Source organism: Ischnura elegans, chromosome 5 (assembly GCF_921293095.1).
Source record: "Ischnura elegans chromosome 5, ioIscEleg1.1, whole genome shotgun sequence".
Lineage (NCBI taxonomy): Eukaryota > Metazoa > Arthropoda > Insecta > Odonata > Coenagrionidae > Ischnura > Ischnura elegans.
This window is the reverse complement of record NC_060250.1, coordinates 37,943,780-37,969,955: the sequence shown is the minus strand read 5'-3', so window position 1 is coordinate 37,969,955 and position 26,176 is coordinate 37,943,780. Positions and strand designations below refer to the sequence as shown.

The 26,176-nt window shown below is 40.0% G+C and overlaps 1 protein-coding gene across 1 annotated transcript in view; it reads left to right on the top strand.

Moving 5' to 3' along the window:
* The window catches only part of LOC124159669 (transmembrane channel-like protein), a 112,959-nt gene that overhangs the window by 69,344 nt on the left and 17,439 nt on the right, over positions 1-26,176 (top strand). Inside the window, exons 6-16 of the mRNA XM_046535576.1 lie at positions 5,302-5,497; positions 7,627-7,749; positions 9,049-9,237; positions 11,148-11,150; positions 12,092-12,333; positions 13,858-14,049; positions 14,635-14,883; positions 15,686-15,755; positions 16,400-18,350; positions 18,745-18,890; positions 19,074-19,240. Of these exons, the coding sequence (XP_046391532.1) occupies positions 5,302-5,497; positions 7,627-7,749; positions 9,049-9,237; positions 11,148-11,150; positions 12,092-12,333; positions 13,858-14,049; positions 14,635-14,883; positions 15,686-15,755; positions 16,400-18,350; positions 18,745-18,890; positions 19,074-19,240 (3,528 nt within the window). The remainder of the gene's footprint in view (positions 1-5,301; positions 5,498-7,626; positions 7,750-9,048; positions 9,238-11,147; positions 11,151-12,091; positions 12,334-13,857; positions 14,050-14,634; positions 14,884-15,685; positions 15,756-16,399; positions 18,351-18,744; positions 18,891-19,073; positions 19,241-26,176) is intronic.

The window sequence follows — 26,176 nt, the reverse complement described above, 5'->3', positions numbered from 1 at the left end:
CAAATTTCCCTCCTGCTGGTACCATAGAAAATACCGAAACTCAATTTCCAAAATGCGGCGGAAGTGGCGCCGCTCAATTTTTGTAAATACATTTTGAAATTGCATTGCAGCACTATGACCTACGAAACTATGTGTAGATGGCCATAGTCCGTCTCGTAGAAGAATGGTATATATTGGCAGTGTGGGTGCTTTTCAATCGGTTTTCAAAAATATCCGTTGCTCGACGTGATGTGAAAGCGAACTATGAATTCTTATTGTTAACATATAATATTTTCACTTACGTGGCAACGTTAATATTTTGGTGAATGATAATATGACGCGTGTAATTTCCGGTTTTAATATTAACAATTGTTTATTTCTCCGAGAAATTCGGATAGCACTGTCGTCAGCGACTCAGGCGGGGATTTTTGAAAACATTTGCGTAAGGGGTTGTTGGCAGCACAATAGGGTAGTTTCCTTCATCAAAGAAAACGAAAGGCATTGATTGCGATTCGTTACCCACCATTAGTGTATTCATAATATACAAATTATTTGGTTTTAGAAATCCTAGTTTAGGCGAATGGCAATGGTCAATTTTAACCGCATTTGAAAAAGGCCAGTTTGGCGCCCATGCGATGCCACTCCACGTGACGTCACAGGGGCCTAGTTTCTATACGAGTAGATGGGAGTTTTACATCGTCTGAGATTACCAATGCATGCATGAGGCACAGAGCTCAGGGGAAAATGCCTTAATAATCACCTATTAAAACTGCCTATGGTCGGAAAGTTTCCTTCGTTTGATAAGGTATTAATAATCCTTATTTAAGCCGAGCGCCACCCGCTAGCAGGGTACTCTGCCACCTGCTAGCAGCCTGCATCGCAGCGAATGATAAAATTCAAAAAAGTACCGGTCGCTAAAAAGTTCTATTATCCAGGAAATGACATGTTCATCTAGGAGGTAAGATTTCAATTTTATTATTAACTTTCCGTGGGGTACTTTATCAAATGCTTTTTTGAAATCAAGAAAAATCGTTTCTACTGGAATGTTGTCCTCTCCGGAGACTAAAATATCGTGGGCGAAAAGCGCTAAGTGGTTTTCGCATGATCTACTTTTCCTGAATCCATGTTGAGTTCTCATTAACAAGTTTTGCGCGTCTGGGTGCTTCATAACCGATCTGACTACGATGTGTTCAAGGACTTTGCATGAGATGGACGTAAAAGATATCGGTCTGTAATTAGATGGCTGTTCCTTGTCTCCACTTTTGAATATTGGCGTTACATTAGCGATTTTCCAGTCATTAGGTACTTCGTGTTGCTTGATGGATTTACTGAATATTAACTCCAAGAAGGGCTCAATTTCTGTGGCTAGTTCTCTATACGCGAGAGGGGATTTTGTCTGGACCAGGTGATTTATTTGGACTGAGCGATTTCAATATATTTTCTATTCCGTGCGCAATAATGTCAATAGGCGGTATCTCTCGTAAGCAGAGATTGTCAACTCTCTCGGATGAGTTCTCAGAAGGCTCGGTGAATACGCTCTTGAAGAAGGAATTTAATAAATTGGTTTTATGGCAACTGTTTGTCAACATATCTCCATTATCGTTTCTTAGCGAACATACGGTAGATCTTTTACCTTGAACTTTCCGAACATAAGACTAAAATCCCTTTGGATTATCCCGCTACTGCTCTACTAGTGTTTTTCTTTTAAAATTCGTGAATGCAATCCTGAACGCTTCCTTCGTGGCGGCTTTAGACAACTGATATTTTTTAATTATTAACTCGCGTTCATTAGCGGATAAATCCATGCTGACCTTTTTCATTTTAGCATGGCACGCTCTCTGTCGCCTTAATGATTTTCTCACTTCCGCGTCATAGCATCTCGAGTTGCTACCTTCTTTTTTTGTTTTACTAGGGATGTAGCTATTTATTCCCGAAGTTACGAACGAAAGAAAAGCTTTCCAACCACCCTCTACATTTAACTTTATTATTGATTCCTGAAACGCAGGGAAAGCATTTTTCAGATGAATTTTAAACTCATCAAAATCAGCCCTTTCAAAAATGAAAAATTTACGTTCTTTTTTAAATTTTCAGCGGTATTCAGAGAAAACTTTGCAGTTACTACCCTATGGCCACTTATTCCATCGACGGTGTTCACGTTTATTACCAGATGAGGTATATTTGTCGCAAATATATCAAGACTACTCTCTCCTCTGTTAGGTACGGATGCTATTTGAAACAATGAATTGGATACAAAAGTGTGTAATAACGCCTCGCAAATCACTTTATCCCTCCCACCAGGAATGAAGCTATACGTCTGCCAATCTATAGAAGGTACGTTGAAGTCTCCTCCTACAGTCAAGTTTCTTTCAGGACACTTGGATGCTATGCTGTTTATTTGGGTTTCAAAATCCAACATTGATGTTATATCTGAGTTGGGAGGTCTGTAATACGAGCATACTAATATTGTTTTGGATTTTGGGCATTTAATTGAACACCACACAGATTCAACGCTGGTCTCAGGTACGGTTACCGCTTGGCCGACGATCGAATTCTTTACAGCTATGAATACTCCGCCGCCAACTCGATTACTCTATATTTCCGATAAACGGTGAACGATTTTGGGAAGATCTCATTGTCTGAATCATCATCTGTTAACCAACTTTCAGTTCCAATAATTACAACTGATAACTTCAGGCTTTACTTTGTGAAACCTCTCCATATTGAAAGTAAAAATAATAAAACTTCGCAAGGTTCACTATTATTTTAATATGGGCACGACACGGGTTTCGTAACGTGGTTACATCTTCAGGTGACTGGTGACAGTCAATAATAGTGAACCTTACAAAGTTTTATTTTTTTACACCCAATAATTACGTCAGACTTCGTAAAATGAATTAAATGATGAAAATCGGGAATCGTATTTCTTAAAAGACGGCAATTAACCACAGCCACGATTATTACTTCGGAACTAGTATTTTTGCGATTCGGGACTATTTCTAATTCGCTCTTGTCGATTAAGCTATTTTTTGGCTCTATACCCCTGATAAATGGAACTGCATATTTAAATGTCTTACCATTAAAATTTCTTGAATCTTGACCGCCTTTGAAATTATTACTCAACTGACGTTTCTCATGCTTAAACTTACTACCTGTGTAAATATAAATTGGCAATGCTGATTCTGAAACGTTGATTTTTATTTCTATTACTCTATTCACTAGCACTAAAACACTTACAATGGCTAACTCGATTTACCCAACTACAACTAGACCTATTTACATACCAATCACTCATTTGATAAAGCAATTTACCCATAATAAGTCAACTGGTCACCAAAACAAGGTATTCTGCAACACTGCAACACCAAGATTATGCGGCCGCCGCCCGGCCGGTGCGGTGATGTCAACTCACTCGATACGTCGCTCTGCGCATGCTCGGGCGGCGTCCCAAGACTTCCATAAGGCACGAGCTTAGACGCGTCATAGCACCAGCAGCTACCGCTCTTCATATAACTGTATGGTGAATGATTGGAGCGTTCTGGACAGCGCCCCACGGCTACAAATACGAAATTCTCGCGCTATTTTGCGTCTTTTTTCCTGCATTTTCGATGTATTCGATTGAAAAAATACCTTGGTTGATTCAACGCGAGTGTTCAGTGATGGCAAACTCAATGGAAAAAAATGATGGAAATAGGGACTGTGATCATCCCTGCCATCTCTGAAAATGATTACGTGGGAGAGTCATTATTTGAGCCGTCATTTTCGCCATCCCTGAACTAGTACGTGGATATTGGTCGCGTCATCCTAGCTTAATTTGCCATAATTATAGATTTATAGAGGTAATGATTAAAAAACTGCACAAATAGTTGGCAAACACCTCTGGGTCGTTGATAATAAATCAACGCGTACTGGATGCTATTCAAATGATGAAATTCGGTGGAATATATAATCTATGGAGATCAATGGGAGAAAAAGAGTAAAAAATTATAATGCAATGTAATTGGATAGCCAACCACCTCATCAAATTTTAATGCATCTCTAGGTACATTCAATGAAATATAATTTGGTACTTTGCATGCCAAGGTGATATTGTGACGATGCCTTTGGTGACATGTCTTCATACTTAAATAAAAAGATCTTATTTCTATGCCGAGAGAAACGCCAAATTGATGATTGAGTGAAATAACAGTCGCCTATTCAGAGTGAGATGAAGTGATAACATTGCGGAAAAACTCATATTTAATCAAAAATATATTTTTTATGTCAAAGGAGCAAATAAATGATGATAGAGAGAAATAAAGCCTATTACAAGCGAGTGAAATTTCAATAAAGTGATAACATAAATGAGATAAAGTCATTATATGTTAGCAAACCTCATGTTTTTTAACCATTATCTTATATTTCTGTCAAGGTAATTAATATAGATGATGACACAGTGAATTATAGAGGCGTATTCGAAGGGGCAGAAAATGATAACATTGCAGAAAACCTCATTATTTACTCGGTGATGAGGTAAAAACAAAATAAAACGTACAATGCGCACCGAGTTTATGAAACCCACTAGTCGGTGGCCGTATCGACACCTTTTTGCTGTCGGTACGGCTACCGACGATCTCCCGTCCTCTCGTCGGTGCCGCACCGATCGGGTTCGTACAGAATCGCACGACTTCTTACCGGAGTCGGTGTGACGTCGCACCCGACGAATCGGTGCCGCACCGATCGGTTTGGAGTTACAGAATACGGCCCCAGGCGACGGTTGTATTCGTTCTCCTTTGCTATAATTTTGGCGTCTTCAAAGCATACGACGTGTCCGTGCTTACTCCATGCATGCTCATATTAGGGTAGTTTTTTTTATTAAATAAGAGAGGAGTGTTATAAATGTTTACTTCATCAATAAAGTACAATCCTTCCACAATGAGACGTTTAAATCTATATTTTACCAAAAAAATCAGCAGATAGGATGCATGTATCTATAATTGGGGCCTTTCATTCATTCATAGAACATCGAAAAAGGTTTTGAATGCCGCTTAATAGTTTATATATACAAAAATTCCACATAGCTTTACTGCCGTCTCCAGCTGGCTTACTGGATTAAAAAACCGGTGTATTTAATAAATTGAAAATTATCGTTAATGAGCCCGGTGAATTCTGAAGAACAGCTTCGCGAAACTTTTGCTCTTGGATTTTTAAAAAAGTAGTAAAATCGAAAAAATCTAGATTTTTAAAAGATTTCCCGCAAAAATCTGAAAGCAATATTAAAAACCCACATTTTCACTATGTTATGCTTCAATTCACCCATAATCTGCCAAATCTTTTAATCCGCAGCACGGGGTATTCGCTGGCGGTGGCGGAGGAAGGCCGGGGGGCGGAGGCGTCGGACCCGGTGGCCGAGGGGGTGGCGGGCACGGCGTCGCCCTCGGCCATCGCGGCCGCCACACAGCAGCAGATCTTCGAAAACCTCCGGCTGCACAAGGAAGTGCGCGAGAGTGTCAAGTTGCAGCCGTGGCCCATGAGGAGGAAGGCAAGTGGCTTACAATATGTGGGATACGGGACGAAATCTGGAGGGTTGAAGGCCAGGGGAGGAATATCTGCTAAGAGGTAGTACAATCAACATAGTTTGTGTCGTGAAGAATCTGAACTTTTCCCGGTGAATAGCGTGGATGAAAGCTTCTCGGGTTTCCAACCGGGTCAGGGTCTATATGGTGTAGGCCGACGTTTCGTTGGGAGACTTTCCCAACATCCTCAGGGCTGATGATGCCGATGTCGCGGTGTTTCGATATTTATGTCCTCCTCCTTCGCCAAGGTGGTCTCTGATTGGTCCGGGATTTTTCCTCCTTCCTCGTCCTATTTAATGCCAGGTTCCAGGCGCTACTTAGCTGCAGTCCTCGATCTCTATTGATGTTGTCGGGGTGAAGACGGATCTCTACGGCTTCTTTAGTTATACGGTCCCAATAGCCTCTTGTTCTTCCAAGTTGGGCAGTTTCTTCCCAGTGGATATTGTGATTTTCCTGGACACAGTGTTCAGCAATGGCCGATTTTTCAAATTGTCCGAGTCGGAGGTGGCGTCGATGCTCCTTCACCCTCGTCTCAATGGTCCTCTCCGTCTCTCCAATATGCACTTTACCACATTCGCATGGAATGCGGTAAATACCGGCTGTTCCCGGAGTTGCTAGGAGGAAGGTGAATGCTACGAATATTGTGTTTAGCAAGAATCCTTGCTATCTTCCCCGAGACCGTGAAGACGTATGGCAGGATGGCTTTTGATGCTGGAGGCCGTTCTTCGTTTGGTTTGTCTCCTATGTCTAGTCTAAAGACCCTTTTAAGGGCCCTATGGACTTGGAAGTGGCTTTATCCGTTGTCTATGAAGGTCCTCTTCAGATGTTTCAATTCTCCTTGTAAATTATCCTCGTCGGAGATCTTTTTGGCCCTATGAATTAATGAGGATAGGACCGCGTTCTTCTGTGATGGATGATGGTGACTTTGCCCATTTAGGTATAGATAGGTATGAGTGGGCTTCCGATATACCTTGTGCCCCAGGGTACCATCACCCCTGCGGCGGATGAGGATGTCCAGGAAGGGTAACTCTCCGTTCGTTTCAGTCTCCATGATGAAACGTATGTTGGGGTGACGGCTATTCATGTGGTCGACGAATGAGTGCAGGGTATCCATTCCGTGGGGCCAAATGATGAATGCATCGTCGACATACCTGAAGAAGCACTTAGAGTGGAACTCTTCCGCCACGTTCTAACGTCGGCCTACACCATGCAGACCCTGACCCGGTTGAAAACCCGAGAAGCTTTCATCCACCATAGTTTGTGTCATTTTGATAGCCGAAAAGTGTATTATTTTTATTCTCCAAAAGGCAATCGCCTATTTACCCCTCTCCTGGATCTGCCACTGATACGAACAGGGTGTTTGAAGTTTTAGAGATATGAAATGGAAATAATGGGTTGAGTTGTGAGAAGCCAAGGTCAACGGCCTTGTAATAATTTGAAATTGCAAAAAATCAGTTTTAAATTATTGATACGAAATTTTCGTAGTTTTTTTATTTTCACATGAATGATTTCAGCAAGTGACGCTGAATAATATTGATTTTAAGTTGAAGTCCCATTAGCCGTGACGATTGAATAGCTCACCAAAGGATTTTTGGATATTTTGAATTATACTGAAAAAATCGTCCCTAAGTTTTTTAGTACAACTCTAGATATCCTTTGGAATCAGTTTTTATGGTTTTCCAAAACAGGCGAGCACTTACTATATCAATTTTTACATCCAACTGACTGTGTTCCTAATTTATACTTCGGTGACGAAAGGCAAAATGTGAACATTCATCAAACTGTGGCCTGTAAGATTGCAGAGCCAATTTTGTCAGTAAAGTGGTGTTTGCGTTGCTCAATTTTTTTTTATTCCTTACCACAATAACCCACGAAAAATAAAATAGTTTGATAAATAGTTACCCCGGAATTAGCTTATTCTGCGCTCTTATTTACATTTAAAATTATATTTCATACTGTCCTTTTTTATGACTGAAGTAGATTTTCGGTATATTATATTTATAGACTGAAGTATTTGTCGGTCATATTTCTGTCAGCAGTTGATTCTTTGCCTCAATCACCAAATATGTCCCTTATGACAGCCTTATCTTTTTAGGTGCGGCTGGTGCAGAAGGCGAAGGCTTACGTGCGTCGCCACGAGGGAGAGCTTCAGGAGCGGCTAGCCCACGGAAAAAGTACCCGGGATCTTCTCGCCAGAGCCAACCTTCTCATCGTCAAGGTGATTAAAATTGAAGCATTATTTGTCAATTTAATCGCCCTCATGGTGCCGATACGTTATAGACTAAAATTGTTTCTTACTACATCCATGCGATTGGATTTCTTTGTTTTAACTCCAACTAGATGTCAAAACTTTTTATTATTCTACACCTATATTGTGCAAAAAAACTATCGAAATGATATTTATAGCCATTATAACCATGGTTTCATTATTTAATCCTAAAATCCGTCTTAACCTTCGGTTTAGCTCTTGTCTACAACATTTGGCGCGAACAGTAACGGGAAGGCTTCGCTAGTAGGTAGCCGATGGTCAATTTAAAAATTAGTAATGTTTTCCTATTATGTATTCTATTTGTATTTTAGAATTGGATAATTTGTACGTAGAAAGATATAAATAAGGTAAAAAATACTGTTAAAGATTTAAGGCCAAGTACCTGGGGAATGTCGAGCGGGAGAAAAGAAAGAAGATTGGAAAATAACCATGGGAGGTAAAGGAATTATCATGGGACTGAAAAAAATGGTAGGCTGCTATGAACGTACTCTACGATTATAATGATAGCTAGATTCGAAGATGTAATTCCTACATAATCATTGACGCTATCTCGAATTTAGATGCAATGTTCAACAGCGGCCCACAAGAGCGAAAAATTCCCAATCCAATCACGCTTTGTACCACGTATTAGCCACGCCGACAACACGGCAAGTATAATATCGACCTACGACATTTACGCATCATTTGAAAGCGGAAATTAACTTAGGACTGCCAAATTTAAATGTTAATTTCAATTACAAGTCATTTTCAGTTTCATCTCATTAATTAAATTTTGATTTAGTATATGGTGCAATGCGAGCCAAGGGTGTTATTAGCCGGGAGAAAGTTGGAGATCTATAAAAGAGGTGAAATACAGGGAATCAGACACCAGCACACAGCTCCCACTTCTAAGGCCCGGCATTTATGTATATTTGAGGTCACATTGTTCTGTTTCTAGTTTGCGAGTTTACTTCGTGAAATGGTGACATGATAAAACCAAAAATACACTTTTTAATATTCCACGCAGTAATTATTAAAAACTATACCGGTTGTGAAGGTTTCATTTCATCAAGAAGTAACCTTTTTTACCAGTAAAAACAAGAAGTAACAACCAAGGTCGTAACCGGAAGAGTTTTTAATAAACTCTACGGGTAATATAACAAAGTTTATTTTTGATTCTATTGACTACATTCTGGTATAATTTGGTGTACCTTTTGATGTGGCCTTCTTATCTTGATCATAATTGACACCTCGCCTTTCTCACTTAAGCATTGGCAGCGCTTGCGGCGTGAGCTGGTGAACGCGGCGGCGTTCCTCATCCCGTGGGAGCAGCGCATCAAAGAGATCGAGTCGCACTTTGGGTCCGTCGTCGCCTCATACTTCACCTTCCTACGATGGCTCTTCTGGGTCAACCTGGTCATTGCCACGCTGCTCATCGCGTTCGTCATCACCCCCGAGGTGAGGCCATTATCTCAATTACCCCGGAACTATGTCTGTGTCTATTAGATTGGAACGGGACGCGATGTAGGCCGAGGTCGTAACCATTGAACTGCTTTGCGCGTAACATTTGGAGTCCGAATATGGAAAATAGATTTTCACATTGAAATAAACGGTTGCATATTTTCCTCGATTATAAATTTTATTACAACCTGGATTTCAATATCACTACATCATCTTCAAGGCAAAAATTCAGTAGCATTAAAAAATAGATCGTAATAAATTTTATAATCGCGGAAAATTGCAAGTGTTTATTTCAGTGAGAAAAACTGCACAATATCATGCTTGAATCTTTAGATTCTACTTGATTTTCAGGCGAAATTGTGAGGTTTTAGCGTATAAAGAATGATTTCTCATTTTATGCTGATGTATAATTGTATTGTCAGTAGATATATTCTTTTAGTTGCAAAAAGCAAACATATCATTACTGTAACATTGTGGCGTAGTATTTATTTCCCATTAAACCTGTAAATTGCATGAGATGATCGTGTCCAATTAGTGACTTAAATAAGGTAAATTCGCTATGTCAATATTAATCTAATATTTTTGACTGCTTGTGGCATCATTTGCTCAGCAGTTCATACCACCTTGTCCGATATAGTCCTCAAATTTCCACAAGGAAGAATGACGCCTCGTTAGCTTAACTGGCTAAAGTACTCGACTGGAAATCGGGGGATCCAGGTTTGGATCCTGGTCAAGGCGAGTGATTTTTTCTCTGGGTCATTTCATTTCAAATCAACACAAAAAACTACAATTTCCAACCTGACCCTCTTCGATTTTCATGAAATTTGGTGTGTTAATTACACATGGTAAGATAATGAAATATACCAAATTAAAGATTTTTATCACAAGTAACATAAGAGCAACGGCCACTCAAAGTTGTAAAAATGTGCCGAAAATTTGACCAGCACTCATGACACTAACGGCTGTAGCTTATAATAAAGATAGAACAGTGAACTAGGTAAATTTGGAAAAGTTTTGAAACAAGCTTTTCAATGTATTCAGTTTACTCGTAATAGAAGAATGCTCACAGTTAAGGTCAATGACTTTGACCTTTGATATTTTTTGATCAAATTTTCGGCACATTTTTAGAAATTCGAGTGGCCATTACTTTTATGTTATTTGTGATAAAAATCTGTAATTTGGTATTTTTCATTTTATTATCATGTGTAATGAACACACCAAATTTCATGAAAATCGAAGAAGGTCAGGTTGGCAGCTGTGGTGATTTCAAATAGAATGACTCCTCTATGGATTTTTCGCACAATTTGAGATTTATTCTGATCAAAGAGAGAGTTTCTTGCTGGCTATCCTTATCAGCAAACGGTGAGGAATAAACAAGGTTCAAATCACACCTAAAGTGGTGCATTTTTACAGCGTTTCCCCTGGTTTTAGCTGTCTTCTTGGTCGTAACTATTCTATGAAAACGAAAATTCGGCATTCCCTATAAACCGCTTCTTTACGAGGCAATAATTAGTAATTGGTCAATCATTGAACCCGATGATTTGGTCTAACATCTGTCCTAGTCACTAAACTGCCTTGAAATGAAAAACGCTGTGCGAAAAATATCTAGTTTTATGTATTAGTAAGCGTTTCATTTATATTATTTTGTCATTTCTCCTGAAAAAGTATCCTCTTCTCAAGGGAGGAGGCTACTTTCCTATCTAAAGGGAGCAGGCCTTCTCAAGGGAATTCACTTATTAGGAGCGTTAAAATATATGCTTTCATCTTTAGCTTTACTTTTTGTCACTAATAATGTATCAATAGCATTAAATGCGACCTGTTTCCCGCTAAGCATTTCTACTAATTCATGAATACCCATTGGTTATTTGAAGACCATTATTTCGCAGGCCAAAGTGAGAAATCAGAAGGAAGTGAAAATGTCGTGAGAAAATACACTTTTATCCTGGAGTTACGCAACCCTTTTGTATTTAATGACATAATGGTGGCCTGCCCATTCTTCATAGGCGTCGGCATGTATTAAGGCCGTTTTACACGGGGCACGGAATTGCGCAGGTTAGAGCTGCATTAATTTCTGAAATGGCGTGGAATAGCGCGAATGCATGAAAGAAATTAGAGCAGGGGCTATTTTGCCGTCTCGCATCCACGCATTCTCGCATGTGCTCTAGCAATTCACCGCTTTACACGACGCAATTTTGCTTGCGCCTTCGCACGTACGTCAGAATGCGCAATTCCGTGTACCGTGTAAAACGGCCTTTAGACACTGTCGCCTATCGCGTGTTGCTTAAAAAATTGGATTCTCAACGACCTAGAAAAGACCTAGACCCAGGGTGGATGATTTTATCCACCCTGAATAAATTATCTAATTTTATCTTGCACAAAGGTTAAGAAAACACTTAGCTGTTTCACAAAATACCAATAATTTTATCTTTAAAAAATCGGTCTTTATCTACTATCTTTATGGAAATTTTCTCTTCCTCATAGGGAAGTCTTTACTTTCTGCAGAGACATTAAAGTATGGTTTCGATAGTAGTGGCCCACGTCGTCCCAATGACGGCGTTGAGATTCTCTATCCCACCCCTTTCATCCCTATACCTATCTGTGGAGTCGTCGTCGGGCTCTTACCGCGGCGGCGCCTCCCATCCTTTTTCCTTCCACTTTCCTTCCCATTTCGACGGGTGTACAGGTTAAAAGCGAAGGCTAATAGACCCTACCCTCGGGAGTGTAACCCCGTGAGCCCGCCCATGCTCTGCGTTTCACCTGGTTCAAATTTCGTAACATAATTTTTCTCCACCCCGTATGCTTTCCTTTATGAAGCTCAAATTTGATGGCATATTTTTTTTGTTCACGCAAGTTCCTGGTGGGTCGTGAGCATGAGGAGTCTGATGACCGCAAGCAGATGCTCCCCGAAGAGAAGAAGACGGCCACCAACCTGCTCACCCTGTGGGACTTTGAGGGTGCGCTCAAGTACTCGCCCATGTTTTACGGCTTCTACTCGAATAAGGAGAAGACAGATGGAGGATATCGCATCCCTTTCGCGTACTTCATGACTGGCCTCGCCGTTTATGTCTACAGCTTCGTGGCAACACTACGGAAGTGAGTGCCTACATTACGATATTTCATCATCATCTACTGGTTTTCTGCCCACTGGCCGGTCCCTAACACCAAAGTTGTCTCCACCTCCTCCTGTCTCGCGTCCCCTTCTTAGTTTCCTTGTACAGTAAAGGGTCGATTATTCGAAAATATAGGTGCTCAGATAATAGATTTTTCGGATAATCGAACATCACTGGAAACAACGTCTAGTTCTTTGTTGAGGGCAGGGGAATGGTTGGGACACAAAAAACGCGTTTTTTTATCTAGAAAAACACAATGTCGTTTAATAACACACGAAAGCATAAATATTTTAAGTACGTAACACATAAAGTAGAGATTGCACGTACAGTACGTAGAATTTTGTCTTAGTGACTTAACTTTTGTTCGGCTTTCGTTAATCGACGTTCCGGATGACCGTTTTCAGATAATCGACGCTCTACTGTACCAACTTTTTAACCACACTTTGTCGGTCATCTTCAGCCTTCTTCCTCCTCTTTTCTCCTACCAATGTTCCCTCCATAGCAGTATTTATATTCCCTCTTAAAATATGCCCTGTAAAATTCCCTTTCTCTTTTGTATGGTTCTTAATAATGTTCTTTCCTCCCCAACTCTTTCCAGCATCTCCACACTTTATCCACCCCCTTCACTCCCTACAGCCTCCTCCACATCCACATTTCAAAAGCGTTGATCCTATCCCTATGTCTTCTTCGCAAGATCCAAGTTTCGTATCCATACAACACATTTCTCCACGCATTGCATTTCACCAGTTGTATTGCAGTATTTACAATGACATAATGTCTCAGTGTTTTTGTACCAAGATTATTGGCTTCCCACCCCGTGAGTCTGGATTCCAATCCCGAAGGAGAAGAGATTATTCAGAGGAAGTTCTGTTCCATGGTTTGGTGCTGAGTGGGGGGGCTGGGGGGCACTTCAAGCGTGGCTATCCATCCATCCAATGGGACATAGAACTGTTGTTCTCTTGGCATTAAGAACAATTTTCTCTCCACTTTTACTTTGCCCCCCCTTTCCTCTTTAAAATGATGCTAGTTGCCGCTCACCTTTTTGAATCACCATACCGCAATGTCACAGAATTACAGACACTCAAGTGCCTTATCAGTGCCTGGTACTTGATCTTACACCTACTTACAACATATGAAGTCGGCAAGTGTGGTATATTTTGTGAAATCTTTACCTTTGATTTCACAAATTGAAATCAATTTTAATCCACACTGATTAGTGAAATTTAAGAAATAATGTCTTTTTTTAAACAAGATGAGTTATATATTTAAATAAACTATGTAATTCAACACCTTCATAATCTAAATTGTTGTTTTTGGAGGAGGGCCATTGCCTTCTTTGCATCCTCCTCTGTAATATTTGATCAGTCATTGTGTGAGGTCCAAGTAGACCTCATTTTGCAAGAATTATATATATTTTAAATCATTCATGCCCATATCATCACACAGTAATTATCAGTTACCTTTTATTTCCATTTCCATCTAATAATTATTCTTCCCTTCTTTTGAGGATGGCTGAAAATTCCCGAATGAGCAAGCTGTCAGAGAAAGATGATGAATGTGTGTTCTCGTGGAAGCTGTTCACTGGATGGGATTACATGATTGGGAATGCTGAGACGGCCCACAATCGCGTGGCCTCTATCATCCTTGGTTTCAAGGAGGTGCTTCTTGAAGAGAGGGAGAAACAGAAGGATACCAGAAAGTAATGATTCACAATATAAATCATCATTCACTTATGACCTTTTTAGACATATGCTAAACTAAGGGTTTAAAATGCATGCCTGCTGTTATTGATTAGGCTTATTTTTTCTTTGTAACTCAAATTAGGGGTAGAATGCAGCAAAGCTATAGACAGATAACTATTAGGAGGGGAAAATTCCTTGTAATTCTATTTCCCAAATTAAAAGGGGGGAAAGTTCTTGTATGTAATTCTATTTCCCCCTGCGACAAGCGGGGAAACCCCCCAGATGCATAATTGAAGTGATACATAATTTTTGTTCTTTTCATCTATACTAGTGTTCTTTGTGTTTTATTTTTTCATATTTTACTTATTTCGTGAAATATTTCTCTACCCTCAAATATTTTAAAATTTGTCTTTGTAAATACCATGTGGAAATTTTAATATGGTTGGCACAGGTAAAAATAAAGTCATTGTTTTAGGTTTTTCCAGTCACTTGATAAGACCAGCTAAAATAAACTTTAACTAAGAATCATATAGCTGTAGTTATTGCATTCATTTAAAGGTTATCAAGCTCATGGCATCAATTGTCTTACTTATCCATTACAGTTGGAAAGTGATAGCCCTACGAGTATTGGTCAACTTCATGGTTCTCTTGCTGCTCGTTTCCTCTGCTTACGCTGTGGTGCTTGTGGTGCAGAGGTCAACAAAGGCCACAGTGAAGGACTCATGGTGGCGACAAAACGAAATCACAGTGGTGCTATCACTCATCTCAGTTGCATTTCCCATTCTCTTTGAGCTGATTGGCTTCCTGGAAAGTTACCATCCAAGGAAGCAGCTGCGGATACAATTGGCCAGGTGAGCAAGTAATTTAGCTCTGTACCTCACTAGCATTTGCGAGAGATCTATGCGATAACCAGGAAAACCAGATCTGGTGATGACTGTATCTTGCATCTGGCCTAAGGTCTTTATATTTTCGCACACCTTTTATTCATGTAGATAAAATTTATTTGCATAAAGGCATTTACTACCTGTTTAAGTGCAGAAAATCATTGCATCATTATGAAAAATATTGGAATCAAATTAGTTATTCAAAAAATATTTGTGTCGGAAACTTGTATAAATTTCATGGAAACATTCTTACATAAATATCTTGTTTTTGATACATATCTTCCTTTACGTATATACATATTTTTGTATTTTATATACCCTTTGATGAAGCCATTGGCAATAAAAAGGTAACTTCTGTCATTTCCTGGATAACACATGAATTTCATAAGCTTGGATGAAATGTGATGAGTCAGATTTGTAAAAATCTCTGCCAAGTTTTTTCTGGGGTTTTGAGAAAATACCTTCCCCAATTAATGACTCACAATGTAAATAATCTCCATGGAAGTAAATTCCTTGCACATAACTCTTACTAGGTACCAATTCAAGTATCAAAAAAGCGTTTCAATGCCTTTAGCCTTCATAGTGCTTGTCTTCATTGTTTGAACGTGCAGAAGTACTTTGCAGTGTAATGCTGAATGGCAGCTTGTTTGTATTGATGGAATAATTTAGTGTGGCATGCAAATAATTGATGTAATTCTTTATCTACTTAAACGTTTTGGTAATAATTTAGCTATTACAACCTGATTAAAGTATCGACATTTCTTTTCAGAATTATGGTGCTCAATTTATTGAATTTGTACACTTTAATATTTGCACTCTTTGGCAAAATTAGCAATATGGTAAGTGGAATCTTGATCTTCAATTACTCATACATGTTTGCCTTAAATTTTCACTTATATTCATAAAGCTTGGAGAGTATTCAATAAATATCTCAGTGGCTCACTATCTGAGAACGCAGTGGGACTAAATTATACCTTTTGGAAATCCATCAAACAAATCTCATATTTGATTCCTCTACAATCCAGAAAGGGACTTGTCCTTCTAGTTGTACATAGTGCCGAATACCAAGTAGCCCATAATTTTATGGTGAAAGTATCAAATAATTAGTTTTTCTCATGACTTTTTTGTGGATCCAGCTAATCTCATGGAATACAGTGGTGCTCAGTCAACATCGTTTTCTTTTGTATTAATTTCAACAAATTGCATGCATATTTATAGATTGGAATGATTAAAAGCTAAAAAGAAGTGAAAGAAGAGAAATATAGTACAAACATAAATTGATTTGATGATTCCATTCTTTTTTTCCATTCGCATTCAGCGTGAGTAGTCAAAAAAATCAAATCTAAGTGAAATGGTTCATGCAGATGAATCTAAGTTTCCAAAAGCAATTGGAGATTGCTTAAGCATTTTGTTATACATTTCTATTTTTAATGGAATGAAGACAGCCAATACAACCTAACATACATATTTTTGTTTTTTGCAGACTAAAGAATTGGAAAATCTGAAACCCAATATCACTACAACTGCCTTACCATTTATGGAAAAGGAAGCCTTGTATCCTGGGATAGGGTACAACATTACTTCTATGGGAATAAACCAATCTTCAAACTTTGCTGTGCTACACAAAGAGTCATCTTCAAATACTTTGCTTGATGTGTCAAGTGCAGAAGATGCTTCCCTGTCGTTGTCTATATCACCTCAGTGCTTCAAAGACTTAGTGGACTGTATCATTGAAACGACAACAGTTCAATATTCTACAAATGTGACAAGTGAAAAAGAAATCATATCCCTTCTTGTTAATGTCACCACCACTTTGGTACCAATCTTTTTAAAACTTGTATTCCAGCATGAACTGACAACAGAGACAACTTTTGTAGAGGGTGCCACTCCGTCTACACCAATTTTTTCTACAGTGAATAACTATTCTTTTGATGAAAGTATGACCACAGACTCTTGGACTACTGAGCTCAAGAGGATTAAAGATGCGATATCTTCACCATTGCCAAAAACTTCACTAGATTATGATTTCAATGGTACAGTGACAACTCATCCAACCGAGGAAGCTCAAACTACCACTTATTCAACTGCGTTCACATCTAATGTGAGTGATGATGAAATATTTCCAACATTTGATCCTTTGTCTAGCAATGATTCTGATGTCAACGCTAATATAACAGATGCCCCAACAACAAACAGCACTTTCATTCAAATTCATAATTTAACTTTAGAAATTAATGAGACATTTAATGACACCATCTATGAACTAGGAGATATTGATGGCACAAGTCTGCCTAATTCTACAGATGATTATTTAAATGATTTAAGCACTACCTCATCATACCCTGCTGATTTAACTACAACTACTTACGTATCCAGCGTTTCTGAAGACGTTACATCAACTGTGAGTGAATCTGGAGCTACAACTACAGATGTTCCAATCTCCGACACAACTTTCATCCCCGAGATTACAAGCATTTTGCTGAGTAATGATACTGAGGAAGCCACCACCACATACAACTCCAGATTCACCATGGATGATTTAGAGGATAACAGTACTATCATCCCTGAAGAAAATACTGAGGATTATTATGTTGAAAATTGGACCTCAATGCTTCAAGATAATGACACTCTGCCCTCTGAGGAAGATGTAACTGTTGGGCCATATTCAACAGAGACCACAAAAAAGCCCATTGTTGATAGTGACAATCATGCCAGATCAAATGATTTCCTTTTAGATGACTTTTATACTGAAATAAACAGGTTGACAGAAACAATTACCGCTGATTACAACTTACCTCGAAATTCATCACCTATTGATTTTTCGGCTTTTTTCAACACAAGCACAGAAAGTTTGTTTGGTAGCAATGGTTGGACTGTCTCTCCCAGTGATTTGGATATTCCTATTCCATTGCTGAAGTTGGATCCAACATTTGCACCAGAGGCTATGATGAGTTCAACCTCGCAAGGCCATCCAGACTCTGATGAAGAAGAATCAACAACTGGATCAAGAGGTAGCGTGAATGTTGAAGACCTGAATGTATCAGGTCATATAGAGCATACATTATCCCAGACTGAGAGTATTGACAAAGAGCTGCAGAAACACGTGAGGGCACTGCTTGTTGGTCATATACTAACAATTCTTCTGACAGCTGCAGTTCTTGTTTCAAAAGGAGAAGACAGCAAAGTACTGACTGAAAGACTTCTGAAGAAAGATGAAGGTAGAATCCTGGAGTTGATATCAGCATGGAGAGACACCGTTCATGGTGGGAACTTAACAAACACTCGAGGCTTTAGTAAAGGGGAGCAGTGTTTCCAAGCACTGTGCACTGGGAGCAACATCAACAGCACAGCCACAGCTGATTATAATTCTAGTACCAGCTACAATGCCGTTGAAAAATTTGTAACATCTACTCAACCTACAGCGGTAACAACAGGTAATACTTCATTGATAGGTATATTTCTTTGCTAACATTTTTTTCATTTTTATATTTTATTCAGAGTTAAGGATTGCAATATGAAATTCTATTTTCAAAGCAGTGGTTGTATAAATATAAAATAGCAGTACACATTATTCATTGATTAAACATACTTCAAGCAGAACCTTAATAAAATCAGAGAAGTAATATATATACAATAGGTGGCATCATTAGTGCATTAATTTTAATTGTGCAAAAGTATTGAACGAATCCCTATTACCTTCCAAAAGTCATTCAATTGTAGAAACTCTTACTTCATAAAATTGGCCTAAAGCATTTTTGTCTGTATAATCTCAAAACCTTCCATTATTTCTGTAATCACCGTTGAAATGATGTGCATGTTTCCTCACAGTGTGCCCTGTGCTGGTAATTCCAAAGAGAAATGTCAACTGTAAATTAGTTAACGACTCACGACTCGAAATGAGAAAGAAACTCAAACGTCTTTGCTGGGAAACAATGTTTGGTCAAGAATTAGTGAAACTCACAGTCATGGATCTGGTAAGCTTCCTATGCATACATTGTAATCATCATTAATATAGTCGCCTAGAAATATGTGAATGATTTTAAATGTGTATATGTATAAGTTAATTTATTTGGCGAATGATTTAATAATGAGTATTAATGCATGGAATTTGTTTAATAAAAATTATTTATGCTTTCTAAAATATTTTTGTTTGATAGGTTCTAACAATTACATCAACATTTTTGGTGGACTTTGTTCGCGCACTGTTTGTGAGAATCATGAATCACTGTTGGTGCTGGGATCTGGAAAAGCAATTTCCTCAATATGGTGACTTTAAAATTGCTGAAAATATTTTGCATCTTGTCTATAACCAGGGAATGGTATGGTAAGTTTTCTTATAATTTCTAAAACTTTTTATCCATAGCTGTACAAATTCTCCAAATAAACTCCAAATGAAGTCCATTATAGTTAGAAATTAACAATTGACTACATTAACTTTAGATCTTAAAATTCTAAATGTATTGAATTTTATTGCATAGACAGGGCTTTTGTCTCATTTATCCAAAACAAAAATTTTTATGCATGGATGAATGAGGAGGCTCAGTTACTGGCCTGTTATCATTGGTATTTTTTTCAGCCGTTTAATTTATAGCCAGCATTGTAATCATGGATATCAAAGGGCTTGGGTTTTCGATATTCACTTCCAATGGTTTTTAACTGTTGATGTAAAAGGCTTACTGAGGCTGTCGTTGTTGTGTTGGCATTGTTGAATACCCATTAGTCAGGACTTACACAATATCCATATCCTGTAATAGTCAAGCACTTGATATAGCCTTCCCCATTGAAATTATATGTGCTATTATACAAAGTCCCCATTTCAAAAGGTGATCAGCATTCCAAATTGTAATTATATGGATAAAGGAAGGAGTTTTTAGTTGTTTTTTTTTCATCTGGAACAAATGGAGAAACTGCATAAAAAAGGATATTATATCTTTCTATCATGATGGCTGCAGAAATTTGAGAAATCCAAGTCACAAAAAATCCAACGTTACAAATCGGTATTCCTGATTTGTAATGCTGCTGCCTCTGTGCTCAATGTAGTGGGTTTGGGGTCGAATGAGGATGAAAATTGGTTGGGCTCCAGTACAGGTAAAAGGGACAAGCTTCCGCCAGTAACTGGAAAGGAGGGAATGCGGTTTCTTTTTTTTTAATTCAATTTTTTAAGGAATTCCCTCAGTTGGCCCAGGATCAATCTCACGATCTCCCAATGGCTATCCTCATCATTGGGAAGGATAACTAGGTTGGGACAGATGGGGTAACACATAGACTTATCTGCAAAAAAACCATCAATTTTTCACCGCTAATGATTCAAGAAGTAGGCCACATATGGATAGAAAAAATATGGGTCCCTTTACTTTTTCTAATTCAGGGTAGAATATAGAATTTTACCTAAAAACAAAAGAGATTATTTTTTCTGCCTTCATATCAGAGAAGCATGCAAACTATGTTTCCTTTACTAAAATCACATTTGTAAGAAAAACTATTTAACAGGATTGTTTAAGACTGCAAAATAGGTTGCGTTGGAGAAAACAGTAAATATTTTTTTTGCATATATTTCTACTTGTAATCCGTGGATATATTTCTAAACCGCCGATATCTAAAAATGAAAATATATATTGTGGCATCCCACCCCCGACTCGCCCGGATACCACAATAGAACCGGGGGGAGACGTCGCACAAAAATTTAAAAAAATACAAATCCGCGAAGATCCCTCCCGCATGGGACCTATGGGACAAAACTATGCCACTCACTTCTCGTAATTCACATAAAATAAAAAAAATATTCCCCTTCTGTGAAGATGATTGCGGGTGGGGGGTTCCCGATTCAAACTGATGGGTGACGTTCGGGCGCTGATGCACTCGTCCAACACGCATTTACGGGAAGGAAATCAGACGGGGCGAAAGGAAGGACGAAGGATATTTTCAATGGGGTGACCCGTGGAGGAATCAGAACAAAAACACTCTCTCAAACACTTTCAATTAAACAAAATATAATTCACACAAATAAGGTTGCATATGACAAAAAAACAAAAGGAACCCTCTTATACGCTAATGAAATATGAATTGACGAAAGCCACTTATGAAACATCGATGATAAATTAAAATAAAAAACAATACAACTTGGTTTCTAGATGAAAATCAATATAGAAAATGATGATAACAAAGTAAAGTTCGGTGGTGAACACGTAAATATGATACAAATTCAATGATTTCTTGACTGGGGAGGTAAATGATAGTCCATCCCGTCGAATGTAATTTTGGGGTGCGAACGTTAATTGTACTTGGTGACTGATTTCACTTTCACTAATGTAACGGGTGCGTTCCGTGACTGATTGTCTTAACTTGGCTTGGCAGGAGACACGAGGGGGCTTTGGGGGGGGGGGGGATAGCTGCAATCTTACTTTATCGTAGTCCGAGTCTGGACCAGGTTGGATCCAACACTCTCTCGTTCCATTTACTGCACTCCTTTCTCCCTTGTTGGAGGAAGCTGCATCCGGAACGGAGATAATGCGTCCTCTTCAGCTGGTCCTTTGCTCCTTCGGACGGGGGGGGGGATTCTTCTTTCAGGTCAATCTTTCTGAAAATATTTGGGCCCCTTGTCTCCTCCTGCCGTGCGTCGCACTGATTTTGGGCATAGGCTCCGCCCGACAGTCACTTAGGAATTCTCCCGGTTCTCTTACGCGCACCACCTTTTATTATACCTCAACTTGGGGTGGGGGTAATGCACAATGAAGAAAGGGAGGAGTAATACGCCACTCACTCAGGGAAAACCCGAGCTCCCCTCCTCCCACACACACACACTCACACACAACCATACAAAAATCGGCGAAAACACATTCATCCCCTCTTACTCATCCACGCCTTCCTCCACGGGCCATGGTTTGGGGGTGGGGTTTTGGGAAAGGTCGTGGAACGAGCGGGTAAACTGGTAGGGAAGAAAATGCGCCGAGTAGAAATGCACTGTAATGGGGCTTGAACCATTACAATATCATTTGTCATTTGAACTTATCTTAAACTATGGTAAATAAGTTTCCAAAAGCAAGACATCTTTCTTGTATGGTCAACTGGAGTAACCTTGGCCCTTTCCAGGTGACTTTGACCCGAGACGTAAAAAAATTCATAGTTCTGTATTTTGCATTGTGCCATCAACTTAGTTCTTGCATCAGTCGACAGGTGACAGTTACTGATTGACGGTAAATCATCTGCCAATAATTTTAATAAATTCATTTACTTTGTTGATTAATTTTAAAATTAGATAAGTTCCTTTGTTTCCAAGAAATCATGAAAAGTTGGGCCGAAGTTACCTCAGTTGATGGAACAACATACCTATTTTCTTTGGATCAGGAGCATTTTACAATTGAAGTTCCACTGTAATAGGCAGTGGCATAGCCAGGGAGAGGTTCTGGGGGTCCGGACCCCCCCCCCTGAAATATTATTATTATTATTATAGTATTCTACCAATTAAGGTAGGTTTCCATGGAGTATTCAAGCAGTGATCTGGGAGCCTCTCTTTCCTTCCAGCACTGCCTTCTTTAATTCACTGTAAGGCCTACTCCTTTCAATCTATCTAAAAATCCTATTCTTTTCCTTCCCCTCCCTCGTTTCCCTAACATTCTACCCTCTAACACCATTTTCAACATCCCCTCACCGCTAAGCACTAACTCCATCCATACCTTCTGTCTCCTCCGTATCTCATCTAAAAGCTGCCTCTCCTCACCAACCATATTCAGCACTTCGTTGTTCCTTTTTCTCTCCGTCCATTTCATCCTCTCCATTCTTCTCCATACCCATATCTCGACTGCCTCCAATCTTCTCTCGTCTTCTTTCCTCAGTGTCCATGTTTCCGCTCCGTAGAGAGCTACACTCCAGATCGAACTCTTCACTAACCTTTTCTTTAAACTCTTACACAACGATCCTCTCAGAAGCTCCTTCCTGTTCATGAATGCCTCCTTCGCTAATGCGATTCTCTTCCTTATGTCCTTACAACTGTATCCGTTTTCCTCTAACTTACTGCCTAAATAGTTGAATTGCTCAACCTGCTCAAGTTTTTCACCACCCACCTTTATCTTGAGTCTCACATTCCTCGCTCGTGATGCTTTACAAAACCGCATTACCTTAGTTTTCTTGTGGTTGATCCTCATCCCATACTCCTCGCAACGTTTGTATAACGCATCCACTAGAGCCTGAAGCCCCCTCGCTGACTGGCTAATCAACGCCTGATCATCCGCGAATCTCACTGATTTGAACATCATTCCTCCCACTTTTATTCCAGCTTCTAACTCATCCCAAGCTTCCCTTACCATCTCTTCAGCGTACACGTTAAAGAGCAGCGGCGATTGAGGACAGCCTTGCCTCACACCTCGGCCAATGCTTGCCCACCCTGATTCTCCGTCCGCTACCCTCACTTGCGCAGTCTGGGCCATACACAAATTACGAATCAGTCTTCTATCCCTCCAATCTACACCCATTTTCTTCAGAATATCCATTAGCTTTACCCAGTTCACCCTATCAAACGCTTTTTCAAAATCCACGAAACACGCATATACGTCCTGGTCATATTCTAGCCTCCTCTCCACGAGGGACCTCATTATTGCCATTGCATCACGAGTTGACTTCCCTTTTCTGAACCCAAACTAATCTTCGCCCAAATACTCGTTTTCCCTCGCCTCCATTCGTCTGTTCAATATTCTCAGCACCACTTTCGCCGCATGCGATATTAGGCTGATAGTCCTATGATCTCCGCATTCCAGAGCTTTCTTCTTTTTCGGAAGCGGAATTAAAACCGTCTTCACGAAATCCTCTGGCCAACATCCCTCCTCATAGATCCTGCGCACTAGTTCGAAAAACCTTTTCTTACCTTCCTTCCCTAGATTCTTCAGAAGCTCACACGGTATATTGTCCACGCCTACTGCTTTCCTAGCCTTCATATCACGATGTGCTCTCTCTATTTCCGAATCTAATATCTCCGGCCCAAGATTATCCCCCTCCACTGCACATTCCTCCTCTAGAGTCAATGTCTCTGGTCTGTTCATTCCGTCATACAGGTCCTCCACGTATTCCTTCCATCTACCCTATACCTCTTCTCGCTCGGTTAGTATCCTCCCATCTTTAGCCTTAATTTTAGCCATGGCTTGTCCTCTTTTGCTGCCCGATAGCGACTTCACTTTGGCGTACAACGCGCCTACTTCTACATCCTTCTGGAACTTTTCCATTTCCTCACACTGTCTTTTCCACCAAGCCTCCCTTGCTCTCTTTGTTTCACGCCGTAATCGATTATTAATTTGTCTATACATTATTTTGCCCTGTTCTGTGCCCACGTTCTTCCACTTCCTCCTCTCCCCCTTATCATGTTCTCCGTTATCCACGGCTTCTTTATCCTTCTACTGTCAGCGTAACCAATTGACTTCTCCGCCGCTTTCACTATTCCCGTTTTAATACTATCCCATCTTTCCTCAACAGTCTTGGAGCTGTCAATGCCCCGCATACTAATGTCCACTAGTTCCTGATATTCTCTACTCATACTCCCTTTCAGGGCTTCTACGTTCCATTTCTTCGTCTTCCTAACTCTTATAAGTCTTTTGAATCTTACGTTGCATTTCATGAGCACTAAATTTTGGTCCGAATCCGCATCCGCCGCAGGGAAGCTGCGCGAGTTTTTCACACTATTCCTAAACCTCTGTCTTACCATAATGTAGTCTATTTGATATCTCCCCACATCCCCTGGACTTTTCCATGTGTACCTACGCCCTTTGTGATGATTGAACCACGTGTTTGTGATGAATAATTTCTATCTCCTACAAAATTCCGCTGCTTTCTCTCCCCTGTCGTTCCGTATTCCTAGACCAAAATCTCCTATTTCGTTTCCATCCCTCCCTTCCCCGACTGAGGCGTTCCAGTCCCCCATCACTACCAGATTATTCTTACCCGGTGTGTCTCTAATTATTTCCTCGAGCTGTTCATACACCTCATCTACTTCTTCCTCCCTATTATTGCTAGTGGGCATGTAAACTTGGACCACCACAAGGTTGGTTGGCCGCGCCTCAATTTCTACCACCAGAATCCTATCGCTTACCTGGTCTATGCCTACCACATGCTTACCCATCTTCCCGTTTAATACTAAAGCTACCCCTCGCTGGTTTTCCTCCCCACCACTATATATGACCCTATACCCATCACTCCAATAGTCCCCCCCCCCCCCATCCCTCCACCTCAACTCGCATAATCCTAAGATATCTATTCTCCCTTTATCCATTTCCCTTTTGATATTTTATAACTTCCCCGCCCTCATCATTGTCCTCACATTCCACGTCCCTACATTTATAGCCGACTTCTTCTTCTCCATCTTCTTGGTCTTCTTTTCTTCCTTCTTCATTGCTGATGCTGCTGATGATGATAAGTCTGTGCCAGGATTTCGCATGTTGACGACCCCGAGGACCTTGCCGACCTCGCTGCCGTGCCCGACACCCGCCCTTTGCGGACGAGTCCCAGGCGATGAGATTCCGAGGCTCATTTGGTTGTACTCCATGTTTTCAGGGAAGAGATAGTTGGTAGGGTTTCCCACTTCCATTCCAACAGTGTTTTTCACGTGACACCATCACGTGGACTACCTTTCGTCTGGCTCCTACCCTTCGACCTATCTGGCATGGGTGGCCCTACCGGGAATAATTTAGAATTAATCCCGCCAGTGCAGCTCTAGGGGTCATAGGAACGCGCAAGCCTTTCCACCGCGACAAGGTTGTAGCCCAAGGGAAAGGCCCTGAAATATAAAAACTCAACTATTTTCCTTCATAAAAGAAAACAAAATATTGAAATGTCATGAATTTAGAAAATATTTCTTTAACAAATTAAGTTTTTTCGATCATGAAAAGTGTTAAAATTTGTTAAAAACCCATTATTTAGTACCCTATTATCCAAATATTTCCTCCGCTGGTTTTGGACCCCTCCCCCCCCCCCCCAGTGGCATAGTCAGGAATGAAATTCCTGAAGGTAGGGTGGAGAGAAATCCGGCGTCACCATTAGCCTGCTCTAAACGAAAGGCACCAAAGGCGCAAAGGCTTATCATCCCATCCGACGGCCAGAGTGTTGCGCTTGGAATGTCCCCCAGACAACACTCAAGCAGGGATCTTGCAGTCTCTGAAAACTCTCGACCACCGCTGGGATTTGAACCCGAGCCCATGGGGTGGGAAGCCAACACTCTAGCCACCACACCCGATCCCTCGGCGTGATACGTTCCTCTACTTATATAAATTCACTCTTTTCT